We start from the raw sequence: 15,959 nt of genomic DNA on the forward strand, positions 1-15,959 counted from the left end.
CCAAATACCAAATCATTTATTTTTTTAAATAATGAATAATTTTTATCATTAATTTATGAAAGGAAATATTTGGATATTCGTCTATTAGCTGTAAGTAAATGTACACTGTTTTCAGCTGCGTGAAATTAAAGTACTTTGTCAAAGCTTTCACTTGAGTTCAAGGTGTTCTCTGTTGTGAAACAAAGATATTGTAATTATATACACACACCAGACATTGTCGTGTTGTGCATTCCATCAGGGATTATTGTAAGGATGTCACGTGATGGGGTGATTCTGAACACCAATGAATGACCTTGAAGGTGTAGTTTGTTTCAGCGACATTTACCGAATTTATTCGCAGTAAGTTAACAGGGGAGTCATTGTGAGACGCTGTCTGTTACGTGAGTCCAGTTTTCACAGCCGATGGTCTGATCCAATAATCTGGCACAGACGCTTTGGACATGGAGATTCCAGCTTCCAGGTCCCGAGTTAACATGGGGTAATACCAACCCCGCCCCTCCCCCCCCCCCTTCCCCCTCTCCCTCACCCGCACCCCACCCCACCTCACACGACATAGTTTCCCATGGCGTCAGTCTTTGATGTTTTTTCCCCTCCAGCTATACACTGTGAAGGTCATGACATTCTTCAGCAGCTAAAACAACGATAACACGAATACAATAAATGAACAATTCAAATAACTGATTAGCACTTGTATATGAATGTGTAGAAATGAACGTGTACATTAGTCAATGCCAGCAGCCTAGTTATGCTGTATGGTTTCAGAAGTTACTGCGCTACTGCATGAGTAGTATTCGTTCCTTAGTCAAACAAACTGGGATCTCGCGGCTTTGTGTTCACTTATCATATTGAACGACTTGTCATTTTCCAAAAAAGGACTGAAGCAATACATGACCAATCCAGTTACAGGACACGACGAGAAACATTTTGTGATGAGTGTATTTATATTTGGCGTGGATCCAGGATACTGTAGATATTTTTTATAAATACAGAGCAAGATCATGTGTGGCCTGTCGGCATCATTGAACGGATGTTAATTTATAAGTACATTTGTTATGTAAAACAAAATATCTTTGATGATAAAACAGTACGTATACTTCACCCCGTTTTATTTGTTGATTCATTTCGTCCTATACGTCACTTGTGTCCCTACTGTATACCTCCAGTCCAACTAACGCAACGGAACACGGAGATAGCACTGTGTTTGTTTTCAATAATGAACCCGCATAGGATTAAGACGCAACTCGAGTAGTAGGCTAAAAAATTTCATTCAAACGTTCTTGTCACGCCCTTAAACGTAAATTCGGGGGCTTGGCCAATTGGAAGCTTAGAATCCTCCAGTTAAGATCTGCCGATGATCAGATGACCGAAAGAAAACTATTTAAAACTAATGAGCAGCGCGCCTCAGGCCACGCACACACAACGCATAAAAGAAAAGACCGGCTCCACTCAACAATCTCACAAGATACCTCCCAGCAATCACTGGATTGTTTTAAATATTGCAGTTAAATATTACACTTTATTACGAGACGGGGGGGTCTGTATCTGTGCTGTAAGGAAAGAAATGAACTACAATACATTGTGGATTCCTGTCATTTTGTCCTTTGTCATTTTAACTTCTAAAGTTGGTGGAAATGGAGTTCATAAAGGTAAGAGTTTGGCTTAAGTTATACCTTCACCATATGTTGAAAACTTTTACTATTAAAACGTATTACAGTTTCTTAAAGAGTTTGTCAAACACATGTGATGTGACTCCATGATCGCGCGATGTAGCCTAACACTCAACTAAACTGATCCACTTGTCCACCGTCTATTGATCACTTGAGCGATTTCTGCTTAAATGACCTTGAATTAATGAAATGTATTGCAGTGGAATGAAACTAAACGCTGTCAGTAGTTTATTGTGCGAATCTTGCATTTCCGTGCAGCATCGTCAGTCGTGGCCCGCATTCGTTCGTACGAGAGTTCAGAGAACGAGAAACTGGGATTGAATTAAAATGCTGTAATAAAGTTCTCACGTAGCATGTCTGCGATTTCAGGAACAGCGATCGCTTCTCCCTTTAAATGTAATTACCGTGTGCACTCTTTCCTTTTTTCGGTTTTGAGTTTTTTAGTTTATTTTTTTAGATACTATATTTATAGATTTTACTGCTGGTACGAAAGGACAGTTTCTGAGATGGCAAATATCTTCGCGAAAGAGACTGGATTACGCGTTGCTGCCTGAAGTGGATGAGTTTTTTTAAACCCCCCCCCCCCATCTCAGTGCACAAGTAACTTAAACCGGCACAGTCAGTCCTGAGAAGCCACGTTGCAGCTGTGGAAATATTCACGTATCATCTACGGGCAGTGACCTTGTAAACGAAATAAAATTCTAAAATAAATTATCAAGGCTAAGCTTGAATTAAGCTAAGCTATTAGAAGGGACCAAGAACGGACTCTGGCGAGACGGCCAAGGTCTGTACTACACGTGGAACAGGATAACGGTGTTCTCTGTTTGACATTTACGAATCGTTTCTGCTCCCAGTATGTCCCTCATTCGAACGATGAAATGGTTAATACCCATGTCTGCTCTTAAATAATTCTCTGGTAAGGTTTTCTACGATCCGCATGGGGCTGATACAGTCTGGGAACAAATTACTGAAGAGCGTGATAATTCGTCTCTGCGTGTGCCTCGCTGGCTAGTTCTAGATAAAGTTCAGGGTAGCGGCATCTCTTGGAAGCCATCCCGCTTATGTGTACCATCCTGTCGCAATTATATCGGAGGCTGATTGCAGAAGCGCTTCTACCCCAGGTGACCCTGTCGGAGTCGCGCGGGACGGCTGTAGCTTGACCTTTCCTACCACCTCTGCTGGACGCTCTTGCTGGCACGAGGCCCAGGTGTGGAACCCGTCGGGCACCTTCCCGTGCAGTTAGAACTGGGTGCTGCTCTGGTCCTGCCAGAGAATACCCGGGGAAAACGTTCCGTAGAAGTTCTCAATTTCTTAGGTGCTAAAAGGGGGGGGGGGCGTTCAAGTTAATTCTATCTGGCCCTTTGTCAGCACGTTATTGATGTGGATTGTAATTTATAAATCTAAATGCGTCCATTCACTGTGTTACAGATGACTTTACCGAAAAGCCTCCCGCTGTGGACGGCAGTGAGGAGGACGGGCCGAACTCCCTGATTAAGTTCAATATGCGGAAGTCTCTGGACCTGGATGAGGACGGCTGCTACCTGCAGCCAGGTCGACGGGAGTGTCTGCAGGAGTGTGGTTTCAATGCCACAACTAAGACCATCCTTATCATTCATGGCTGGACGGTGAGTGTCTGCTTTCTGCAAGATGGTCAGTCTGCTGAGCAATTTTGGACATTAGGAGGAAGGGAAATTTTTTGAAGATTCTTCAAAATGAGATAAGAATGCTTAGTTTTTTTAAAATGTTGGATGTTTTAATTAGCATGTTGAGTAAAATGAATTAAGCCCATCCTGGGTACGTGTACAAGGTGCAAGTATGTGTGTGGTGCCCTCTGTGTTGGGGGGGGTAGAGACCTTCGTCTCCACATTCCAAAGCTTCTATGTTAACCTGCTGAAAAGTAATTTTGTAATGTAGTTTCCTTGTGGGTATTGTAACAGCATTTCATGTGCAGCAGTGCGTATTGCGCCCCCGTGTGGTCGGCGCTGGTTTTTCGGTGACGGCGGGTTGCACGGTTTGTGCGGTCTGCGTGGCCGCGGTGGAATGTGTCACGTTGTTGCCGGAATGCCTCCGGCGCGGGCGGGTTCTGAAAGGTGCATTGATCGCCCGCGCTCTCCCATCCCCCCATCCCCCCCCCCACAGATGAGTGGCATGTTCGAGAGGTGGATGCACCAGCTGGTGTCGGCCGTGCAGCGGCGGGAGGCCGAGGCCAACGTGGTGGTGGTAGACTGGATCCCCCTGGCGCACCAGCTCTACCCCGACGCCGTCAACAACACGCAGCTGGTGGGCCACAGCATCGCCCGCCTCCTGGACTGGCTCCAGGTACGTCGCCGGGTCCTTCGGCAAGGCTAACGGCTAAAGGTTAAAGGCTAACGAACACCCAGAGCTGCCTTTCCTACGTGCACATAAGACCGTTCACATCCTTCGCTAGCTAAGGAGTTTTTCGCTATGAAGATGTCTTTTTTTTTTTTTTTTTTTTTTTCCACATTGCAAATTAAACCTCGTAAAGATCAGTGCGTCCAGCCAGGGATGGTGATCTCTTAAGGGGTCAGGTTAGAACTTTCCAGCTGTTGGAATAGGTCAGCCCTAGTTCCTGTCAGTGGAATGTGTAATATAAGGCTTCCTGTCGACCGGGTTTTTGGGGCAAAGTGCTGTGTCTTTCTTAGCGTATTGTTGAGGGGGAAAAGCTTCGTTATGTGTCATCCTATATGTCAGTGTTGTTTTGTTGGTGAAAAGCGTTTTGTTGGGGGAGAAGCCGTATATGTCAGTGTTGTATTGTTGGGGGGGGGGGGAAGCCCTGTATGTCAGTGTTGTATTGTTGGGGGGGGGGGAAGAAAGCCCTGTATGTCAGTGTCGATCAGTGCCAGTCGGAGCCGATGGGCTCACAGCTGTCTGTGTTTTTACAGGACGAGCTCCAGCTGCCGTTGGAGGGGGTCCACATGATTGGCTACAGCCTGGGCGCACACGTCGCTGGGTACGCAGGGACCTTTGTGCGAGGGACAGTTGGCAGGATTACTGGTGAGAAATGTGGCAATTCCCCCCCCCCCCCCATTAGTATTACCCCATGTACCACCACTGTAGTTCTCACGCTTACTGTGCTGTTACTGCCCCCAACCCCCCCTCGCCTGTACTATTACCCCATGTACCGCCACTGTATTTCTCACGCTGACTGTGCAGTTTCTGCCCCCCCCCCCCCCCCTCCTCTCCCACCCCCCCTTCCCCCGGCTCCTCCTGTGCTAGAGGGCTCCCAGACTTGGCTGTAGTACAAATTTTTAGTTTCTCTGTAATTTCCATTGTTTGTGTAAAGGTACACTGTGTGTCTTTGTGGAGAACGGGAGGGTGGCGTTTTTTATTTATTTATTTATTTATTTATTTATTTATTTATTTATTTATTTAAAAAAGGGATTAAGGGTTTTTCCTGCGCCTTTTTTAGGGCTGGACCCGGCCGGGCCCATGTTCGAGGGCGTGGACTCGGACCGCCGGCTGTCCCCGGACGACGCCGACTTCGTGGACGTCCTCCACACCTACACGCGGGAGGCCCTGGGCGTCAGCATCGGCATCCAGCAGCCGATCGGGGACATCGACATCTACCCCAACGGCGGGGACGTGCAGCCCGGCTGCGGGCTGGGGGACGTGCTCTCCACTGCGGCCGCAGGAAGTGAGTACTCCTGCCTCGGCCCTTCCTCCCGCCGATCTCCTCCACGCCCTTTTCTCACGCCCAGCGGCTCAGTTCCTCCAGACCGCGGCGGCGGCAGCGTGTGCCAGCCTGCCAGAAAACCAGTCTGACTCCGGCGCTCCTCTCTCTGCTCTCTGGTCTGCATTGACTCAGAAGTGGGGGGGGCGTGGCGCTGCTCAGTGGTGACAGCTTGGTGTCTGTGCGCCAAGAGGACAAATGTCATGTTTTTAAACATGACTAAAAGTAACTCTCACACTCACTCTGGGGCAACATAGCTCAGGAGGTTAGAGCAGTTGTCTGACAGTCCGAGGGTTGCTGATTCGATCCCCGCCCTGGGCGTGTCGAAGTGTCCCTGAGCAGGACACCTAACCTCTAAATGCTCTGGTGAATGAGAGGCATCAATTGTGGATAAAAGCGCTTTTACCATTTACCAACTCTAACTCTGACTCGCTCCTCCAGATTTCGTGGACGTGATGAAGTGCGAGCACGAGCGGGCGGTGCACCTGTTCGTCGACTCGCTGATGAACCGGGACCACCTGAGCTTCGCCTACCAGTGCACCGGGCCCGACCGCTTCAAGAAGGGCATCTGCCTCAGCTGCCGCAAGAACCGCTGCAACAACATGGGCTACAACGCCAAGAAGATGCGCAAGAGGAGGAACAGCAGGATGTACCTGAAGACCCGCGCAGACACGCCTTTTGCAGGTGAGCAGCGGCCCCGCCCGGCTCTGCCCCGCCCCGCCCCGCTGCCCCGGACCCTCTCAGATCCCGGGCGAGCAGTGCAGGTGATGGAACCGCAGTCACTGTGGCAACGGAAACTTTTCACGCCTCCCCCCTCCCCCCTCCCCCCTCCCACCTCCTTTTCTCTTAAATTTGGAAAGCCCCTCAGTGTTCATGCTGCAACCGCCTTTATCAGTTTTGGGTGAGCGTGTGCTGTCCTCAAAAGCCCCTGCCATTGTCTGCTGCTGCTTATCACACTGCGGTTCAGGCTTGCAGTCGCCCAACTGACGCCAAACAATGTGGCCCGTCTGTGCACTGTGTCTTAACAGGACAGACGACCCAGCAAGCCCCATAAAGAGCGCGCTTGATATTCAGATCTGGCACATCGGGGGCAACTTGTTGACTGACAGCCATGCCCTTTGATCTCGCAGGCTACCATTACCAGATGAAGATGCACGTGTTCGACAGGAAGCAGGCCAAAGACGCGGACCCCACCTTCACCGTGCAGCTGTACGGCGCCCACAGCGACACCAGCGACATCAGCGTGGAGCTGTGAGTATGACGCGACTGGCCCGTGTCCTCCAATCAGGGATGCTTATAACGTTTGGTTTTTTTTTTTTTTTTTTTTTTTTTTTTCTGCGTCCAAAAGGCGCCGCCTTTGTTATCCGTGTCGCCGCGACCAAAATTGCTACCGTATCCGCTGCAATAATGGCCCATTCCAAAGGCGTGGTGCCTGGTGGATTACTGTCATTTGAAGATGTGATGGTGGCGCTTGTCACATGTCGCAGTCGCGCAGTAGCGTAGTCAACGGTAACGTGGCTGAGGGACTAGGCGATGACGACAGAAAAGGAAGTACTGTGCTACCATGTAAATCTCCATGACGCTCACGGTGCTGTATGTACAGTTGTACAGTTCTGTGGGGAAGCTAACGACACTAAGCCACAATTAGGCTTCCGGTTTTTGAATCTGTGGTAACTTTTTTTTTTTTTTTTTTTCCCCCCGACCAAAATCAAATGCAGTTCTCGTTGAACTGTTTCAGAAATTAGCTGATGCCTCCTGTTACATTTTACAGAATTTAGAATTCTGAGTGTTTCCACTTGATGTCAGATGCGGCCTATAAACTGCGTTCGTAAAAATTGTATTAAATTGTAATTCCCATATGTGTCTGTACACTGTGTGAAATTCAAAATCATACTGAAGAAACATACTGTATAAACAGGGGTGTGGTGAATCTCATTCTTCTGAATGTGTAGTTTTTAAATCAGATGAGTTTCAAATTTCTGTGTTATCACACACATTGCTGCTGGGGTATAATTATTACATGAACAGCCTAAATGGGGCTCATTTTAATATAAGGCAATACAAATTTCTATGCAAATCTTTTTCTCATGCAAAAGTTTGACTCCTGTGTTTTGACTCCCAGGCCCGACAGAGTGGGACTCAACCTGACGAACACCTTCCTCGTCTTCACGGAGAACGACATCGGGGACCTGCTGAAGATCAAGCTCTCCTGGGAGGGCGCGTCCGATTCCTGGTCCTCCATGTGGAAGTCCCTGAAGAGCTCGCTCTGGACCTGGTCCAGCGTGCCCACCAACCAGCGCCTGCAGGTCCGACGGATACGGGTCAAGTGCGGAGAGACTCAGAAGAAGTGAGTGGCTGGAATGTTCTGGTCTTCCACACACGCACACCCACCTTGACTCTTGTCAGTAATTCATTCACGGCGTTGGCTCTGTGTCAGTAATTTGCGCCCAATGGTGTTGGCTTTGTGTCAGTACTTTGCCCATAGCATTGGCTCTGTGTCAGTAATTTGCGCCCAATGGTGTTGGCTTTGTGTCAGTAGTTTGCCCATAGCATTGGCTCTGTCAGTAATTTGCCCATGGTGTTGGCTCTGTCAGTAATTTGCCCATGGCGTTGGCTCTGTGTCTGTAATTTGCCCATGGTGTTGGCTCTGTGTCAGTAGTTTGCCTATAGCATTGGCTCTGTCAGTAATTCGCCCATGGTGTTGGCTTTGTCAGTAATTCGCCAATGGTGTTGGGCCTAAAAAGCATCTCTGAGGAAAGGGAGTGGTGGATATTTTTTCTGCCGATAAGTCTGTTTGTGTGCAGTTTCTGCATTCTGTTCCAAAAACAAAAGTAATTTTTGTTTTTGTTTTGGCAGGATGGCATGTGTGTAAGCTCATGTGATTGAGCGTCTTAACCTGATTGGTTTTTTTCTTTTCTTTTTTGAACACAGGTTCACGTTCTGTGCTCAAGACCCTGCTGCCATTGACATCGGCCAAGGGAGCGTGCTGACGTTTGTTAAATGTCGCGACGGCTGGGAGGTGAAGCCAAGAAAAAGGTACCAGCTCCGCTTTCACTCCACAATGGCCTTTTAATCCCACCAATCGGAGTGGAGAACCATTCAATATTCATTCACCTTGACATTTCTGATTGGGTATTCAAATGTTTATTCTTTGTTTATTTAAAAAAAAAAAAAAAAAAAAAAAAAAACTTGGGTCCTGTGGTTAAATAAGTAGTAGGCTGGTGTGGAATGTTTGAAAAGCAAATTTTAAAAGATGTACACCTTGTTATGCATCCTGTGTAATCTTCTCCTCTCTCTCTTGCAGAATGCACTTTTAAATAGAGACTATGCACTTATCCAGGAGCCACTGTCACTGAACGGGACCTGTGCCAGCACCAGGAGTAAAGCGCACTTCGTGCACAGTGAATGGATGCGGCGGCTGTCCAATCAGCTGCTCGATGACATGGACCTCACTGTCCAATGAGATGCCTGACGGCGTTGGGACATGCCTGCCGTACGGCTGGCCATGGGTTGGTTCTCACATACTCTTGAAATTATGAAGGAAGCACTGCTTGGACAGAGTTACAGCACCTGCCTGGTGGCACCTCACAGAAACATCTAGACTGTTCTGTCACGGGGCGTTCAAGATCTGACTGGTGACGCGATCGGCCAGGCCCCCACGCCTCCCCGCCTCCCCCTCCAGTGCCAAAACACACAGGTGTTGGAATGTTCGAATGCGTGTTGCACATACTGCAAAGTTTTGAGCTGTGTACTGGACATGTGTATGGGGCATGACTGATTTGTTTTATGTTTGAGGGGGGGGGGTGGGGGGTGTTGTGAACGTTTTGTGCTCATTGTGAAAACACTGTACAAATTTAAGCCTATTGTAAATCTTCAGGATTTATGCGTTTGATTTATTTTGTGTGTACTATAATTTATTTTGTGTGATGCGGTAATGTGTTGTGCATTTGTTTATAATGTAAATAACTTTTTTTGGAAAATTAAATTGTTCACTGGTTTGTAATAATCTGGCTTTGGGCCTGTTGCTTTGGGGCTGAAGGTTGGGGTGGACATTGTTACATGACATTACACTTAGCAGACCATCTTACCCAGAGCGACTTGCACAACTTTTACATAACATACATCGTATTTACATTGCATACTGTACATTTATACAGCTGGATATATACTGAAGCAATGCAGGTTAAGCTCAAGGGCACAATGGCATTATCTTAATTTTACTATGCGTATTTAAATTGCTTCTAATTTATGGCTATGATTATTGCAATAAAAACTACACAAAAACATATAAGTAGTCTGTTTGCCTTCAGGTTCAGGGATATGGTTATTCATCATTATGCAAACCCAGCTATGCTATTACTGCTGTGATCCAAGATTGCACACACCCCCCACCCCCCATTTCAACTGCTATTCACAAAAAATCATTTTAGTTTCATGTTTTTTAATTTTTGCTTGTTTAGGTAAAATAGTCAAAGATTTCAAAAAGCAAAAATATTATTTGCAATTTTTTTTGCCAATTTTAAGATTGAACAAACAACTGACGTTGAGTGGTAAAGTCAAGCTGAGGGTCAATTAGTGCATGACCTGACCCCCCAGGCCCCACCCCCCCCATGAAAAAAAAATAAACCTGACATGTGCTCCACTGAAATGTCATGGTATACATTACGCACTGGACAGGGCATTGGCTTCCATTGATTGGTTCAGTGAGCTGTCCATCAGCATTCCACCAATCAAAACTGGTTTCCTCGAGTGTGTATCTTAACCCACTGGACATTGGACCCAGCTGCCTGCCGGGTGCTCTCTGACCCCAGCTGCATGTTTGGTGTTGTAGGTTTGTTCTTGAGAATGTCGTCCTCATTTCGAAACTCCCTTTATGTTAAGTGGAAATGGGCATGGCTTGTCCTTCCTCCCACACGCTTGCTTAGCCTACCCCACCTGTTCCAACAGGTAACATTCCAGTCATCTGCATCACCATCGTTCCCAGGACGTATTTGTGATGACTCAAATTTGTATTTGATACTGCCGGTCCTTCTGAAAATTTACTGCACTTTGCCCCTTCCACCAAAGTGTCTCTTGCCTTTAGACGGTGGGACCCTGTGCCGCACCTGCGATTTATATCCTTCTATCTTGTTCCTTGTATCTCCGTCCAACACTTGCATTGCGCGTGGATCATTGTCTTGATGTTGTAGCTCGTCGTCATGCCTCCTAGTTGGACTTGCCATAACATTCTGAACTAGCCTATGCTTACTCTGTGGACTGCAGTGGATGCTCACGGCTATGAATGACTTTTGCATAATGAGTATTGTACCTTTCATCGGGCCTGCGCTTTGTAGTTGTTCCGACGATCTTCAGCATGCGTTTATTGCATGTCGCGTTGGATAAAAGCGTCCGCCACATGAATGTAATGTAATGTAATGTAATGCACCGGAGGCATGAATACCAAAAACATTCATAATTAAGGCTTGCAAAGTGCTGGCCTAAGCCCTGAGATTATAGGGAGGTCTGTTAGGCAATAAGCAAAATGTTGTAAAGACGGGGGGGTGGGGGGGGGGGGGTGTTGGGTTCGGGGGGTGAGGAATTGCAGAGCATTCCTTAACTCCCCAACACCCCGCCCCCTTCTAGTCTTCTGATTCACATCCTTGCCTGGTTGACAAATCGCATGGAAATGGCAGGTAAATGACAGGAGTGTGAACGCTGTGTGAACACGGAACTGGAAATTCCAGAAAAAAAAATATTGCAGTTTGCTGCAGGGGTGAATATGTGGAGCATAATCGCGGGTGTGTTCTCTTTGGAGAGCCTGTCTCAAAACACAGTCATTTTAACCCCCCTGGGCTGTGTCTGACACAATCATCACAACCCCCTGGGATCTAGAAGGTCTCGTTATTAGGATGTATAGGATATAGTTTTTAAAAAATGGATTCACAGAGTTCCAGTTCTGACGTAACCTAACTAGTTCTTGTTCTGGTTGGCTGGTGGCTCATCCTGTAGAGGCACTGTGTTTGCTTTCAGGCTGTGATTGGTGAAAGCATTGTCATGTGATGTGGGGATGTCAGTCATTCCGAAACAGTGACCCCCCCTTTGTCTGTCGTATGCTTATGCATATGAACCATCCTCTGTGTGAGGTCAGTTGGTGACAAGCAGGGTGAAAAGAATCAACAGCTCATCTTACACGCTATGGAAAAACCTGCACCCTCTCCCATTTTACAAAGTGCGTGTGTCGTGTGTCAGTGTGGAGATCCATATGGGTAGAAAATATGGTTAAATTTTAAATTAAGCGGTCTCAAAGCATTTATTTAGACCTGTGGAAATATGATTTGCAGGTTATAAAATGGTAATAATTTATATTAGCATTAGCATGAATGTATGCTGTTTTGATTCCAAATGTACCGTAAAATGCACATAGAAATGAGGGCTATGCCTGTGTGAACTCAACAGTTCTGGAAAATCCAAAGCAACTGATTCATATTATAGAAAATCATGGCAATGTGTAAACGTGCCCCACACCTCAAAAGCATCCATTTTTACTGAGGTGCGAATGCTTAATTAGATCTCGCTGCAGTTCTACTCCCTGCCTGAACTGCAGTGTGTGGCCACGGGAGAGAATGCGATGTGAATATTAAGCATTAAAACACGCTCATCAGTGGTGACAAAAACAACAAACTTTCTGCAGGAGAGCATTCTTCTGACATAGACAGTTCGGCTTACGTTCGGCAGTGACCCAGGTTTTCGCTGCTTGTTGTGTGTTTTGCCAACACGCGAGGCTCAAAAATTATACACAAGCGCATTTTGTGCATATTTACAGAATACAGCGTATGATTTTGAACTGCCCGTACGAGTACACCCTGACATTCTCTCTGCGCAACAGGCAAAGCAGAGCCTCAATGGCCTGTGGGTTTCTGAGTGGTATCTGTGCCTAGCTGTGCAGAGTAAGGCCACATATTTCTCATGCGCAGTTTTGTAATGCTAATTAGCGCTCAGTAGCTGCAATGTGGGCCCTCCCCCCTTACCCTCTGACCCCTGTGTCTAAGCCTCTCTGTGTAGGAGTAGTTTGGCACAGTAGCACACATCACGTGAGAGCTTGCCCCCCCCCCCTTACCCCACCACCCCCCATCACCCCCCCCCCACCAATCTCACCCCACTCTTTTGTCTATATTTGGTTGAAAGCTGTTTAGCCCGCTCTGCGGAGATCAAGGAGAGCCGAGCAGCAGAGGGAGTGCCCTTTTTAAAATATGAAATACCTCTATGATTGACGTATCACGCTGAACACAATGACTGCTCCTTCACCTCACTGTGTTCGTGGGATTAACTGGGGTGTGGCCCCTGTTGTCACTGCCCCTACAGAATGGGCACACGCGTTTCGTGGAAAGAAAGCTCAAGCAAAGCTTCTGCCAGGGAAACCTCAGAAACCTGAAAAGGACGACGTGCCATCGTCGCAGCGATCGAGATGATGTGCCCTTCCCCGAGATTTAAAATGTGCTGAGCTTCAATCCTGTCGCTGGCTGAGTTGTCGTGGCAGCATTATAGAACGTTCTCATTTCCAGTAAAGTATATATTTGTGTTGCGTTATCAGTATCTTTAGCGTAAAAAGTGCAAACGCCTTAAAAGCAGATGTTCATATATTTGAAAAAGAGTGTGTGGGGAAATTCGGCTGGGCGTCTGAAATAGTGGCTACTTTGTAATTTGGAAATTTGCTATAAGAAGCCAGTATACATACACCAAACAACATTTCCCATCATGCTTTGGACACAGTCCCCTAAATATCTCTTCAATATCAATTTTTGTTTTAAGTATGTTTAAAAAAAAAAATTAAAAAAAAAGAAATCTTTTGTATGGTATCCTGCTTGTCCTGCAGTGTTTAACTGCACTTAAGTGAAATAAAAAAAAGAAGGGTCTTGCATGCTGTAAGCTGTAACACCTTTGGTAAATGAAGTATGCACTCTATGACTATATGCAGAAATATGTACAGTGTGGAGAAAGTGCTTGTAGAGCTCACTGTCAACATTAAGTATTGAGCAACGTCTCGCTGTAGAACAGACGGGGAAACATTGCCCGCAGGTTGCGCGCCGTGCCAGTGTCCTGTCCCGTTTTTGCAGAGGTGCGCTCAGAACGCTCCCTCAACATCCTGCCCACATTTATCTGTGCCTGGCCTCTGCCAAAGCACAGAATGTGACTGCAGTCTATCTGCCATCGGCACATCGTACATTGTATATGAACAGACTGCACTCGGCTACATATAGCAGGGGAGGGCTGGGATGGGGAGAGGAGCTGTTGCTTGTGTGCGCACATGAGTGTGCATGTGTGGCTGTGGGTGAATGTGTGTGTGTGTGTGTGTGTGTGTGTGTGCATGTGTGGCTGTGGGTGAATGTGTGTGTGTGTGTGTGTGTGCATGTGTGGCTGTGGGTGAATGTGAGTGTGTGTGTGTGTGTGTGTGTGTGTGCATGTGTGGCTGTGGGTGAATGTGTGTGTGTGTGTGTGTGTGTGTGTGTGCGTGTGTGTGTGTGTGTGCATGTGTGGCTGTGGGTGAATGTGAGTGTGTGTGTGTGTGTGTGTGTGTGTGTGCATGTGTGGCTGAGGGTGAATGTGAGTGTGTTTGTGTGTGTGTATTCATGTGTGTGTGTGCATGTGTTTGCGTGGCTGTGGGTGAACGTGTGTGTGTGTGTGTGCATTTGTGGCTGTGGGTAAATGTGTGTGTGTGTTTGTGTGTGTGTGCGTGCATTTGTGGCTGTGGGTGAATGTGTGTGTGTGTTTGTGTGTGCGTGGCTGACTGTATGTGTGTGTGGTGGAGGGGAGGATAATTTAACAGTGTGGGTAAATTTACAGTAGCATTTCAGCTTTTTACAGTAATGGGCAATCTTGTGCATAGCCTGCTAATTACTGGCCATTTATCTTTCTGTTTGTATTTTAAATCTACACAGCAGTCAGACACACAAAGCTGTGTCTTGTCACATGGCCACACACAGAGAATTGCGTGTTGGATCGCTTGCAAAAAACAAACAAACAACAATTTGTGGGTTCTCTTCATTGAACTCTGGAGCAAGGTACTTAACCTGAACAGTAAAATGAAGGGTTTGTATGTAAAATGAAATAAACGTAATCTGTGCAAACCGCTCTGAAAAAAGCATCGGCTAAATGTGAAACTGATGTGAATCAAATTTCCTGTACACATTCAGGCCCACTGGTGCTGAAACTACTGACCTGCTTAATCATGAGATTTGAGTTCAAAGTTCCTCGTTCGCCATGTTCTTACAAATATGTACACACGTTTAATAATTAATATTACAAACAGTTATTATGTAATGTACGTATTTATGTCAATCATATTTTGGGGCCAAAAGGGTGTTTGTCTTTGTGTGTACAGTTGCTCGGCAGGCACAGATTGGAGAGGGCCAAGGGTTTCGAAGCCAGACGCTAAAGGCTAACGTGCACGGCTCTCTGGAGCGCCGTGCCGCGTTTGACCGCGATGCTGCCGCCGCTCCGCTGAGAACGCCGCGGGTTAGCCGTGCCCCAAAGACGCAGGCTAGCGCGTGATGTCACGTGTTAGCGGCAGGAGCTCGGGCCGCGCTGTCAGCTGAGAGCGGATCGCGGAATGTTCGAGCGTGGGATGTCTGTCGCAAAAAACCGGGCTCGTCGTAACCATGGAAATAGCGACAAAGTTCTGATGTCATGCCCAGCATAACATCAGTGTGTTCCTTTTGTTCCTGTCAACATAACCTTCTGTAATGTCACATACAGTACGACAGGTGTGTGTGGCCGGTACTATATACTGACATGCCAGAAGGCAGCAGTGACCTCGCAATGTTGCCCAACACACATTACAAGCGTTAACAAAATGGTACACGTGTTAAAATTTATAGCTACCGGACATGGGTCAAATACGTATTTGTTTTGGATTCAAATACTCTTCTACTCTTTACTGATCTTGTCTGGTGTATTGGAACCAATTAAATACTCTCAAAAAGTGCAAACCCCACCTTCTGGTCATATTGGCAGGCCCAATTCTACCAGGCAAGATCAATAGAGCACAGAAAAGTATTTGAATCCAAAACAAATACGTATTTGACCCAGGTCTGATAGCTATACATTTTAACGAGTGTACCATAATGTTAATGCTTGTAATGTGTGTTGGGCAACATTCTGTCTGCTTCGCGCTGACATGTCAGTATATAGCACCAGGTAATACTATCCTACTGCTGAGACCTTCAAAATATGTAATTTTATTTGTTGTTATTGTATAGAGTAATGGCTTATGCATTACAGAAATGTCCATGATTTGACGGAACAGGTTGCACTTTGGTCCCAATGGATTTCTACAAAGTATATGTTGTTGGACTGCTTTCCCTGTGATGATGTAAAACGTCCGGAGCATAGTAAATCAGGATTATTTTACAGTAATTGCCATGGTGGGAGTGTTGGACCCTTCGTGACGCAAGTGTGTTATAAAGGTCACTGCATACAAGCCGGGGTAAATAAATACAGTTAATCTCTCGCATGGTTTACACTGCGATAAATAAGCAAGCTGACAAGGCACGCTCCCCTACTTTCTCTAATAGTCACATGCACACACACGCACACCCACACATACACATACACACACACACACA

General features: G+C 46.6%; 1 protein-coding gene across 1 annotated transcript; it reads left to right on the plus strand.

The window, feature by feature from the left end:
- The first annotated feature begins 1,380 nt into the window (after nucleotides 1–1,380).
- LOC118237057 (endothelial lipase-like) lies at nucleotides 1,381–9,364 on the plus strand. Its single transcript, XM_035435455.1, has 10 exons — nucleotides 1,381–1,646; nucleotides 3,096–3,292; nucleotides 3,807–3,986; nucleotides 4,571–4,682; nucleotides 5,098–5,322; nucleotides 5,800–6,042; nucleotides 6,489–6,609; nucleotides 7,481–7,705; nucleotides 8,290–8,394; nucleotides 8,663–9,364. The coding sequence occupies exons 1-10, from the start codon at nucleotides 1,388–1,390 to the stop codon at nucleotides 8,673–8,675; spliced, it is 1,680 nt and encodes a 559-aa protein (XP_035291346.1). The 5' UTR covers nucleotides 1,381–1,387; the 3' UTR covers nucleotides 8,676–9,364.
- Nucleotides 9,365–15,959: the final 6,595 nt, after the last annotated feature.

The sequence above is a fragment of the Anguilla anguilla genome, chromosome 10 (genome assembly GCF_013347855.1).
Source record: "Anguilla anguilla isolate fAngAng1 chromosome 10, fAngAng1.pri, whole genome shotgun sequence".
NCBI classification, from domain to species: Eukaryota; Metazoa; Chordata; class Actinopteri; order Anguilliformes; family Anguillidae; genus Anguilla; species Anguilla anguilla.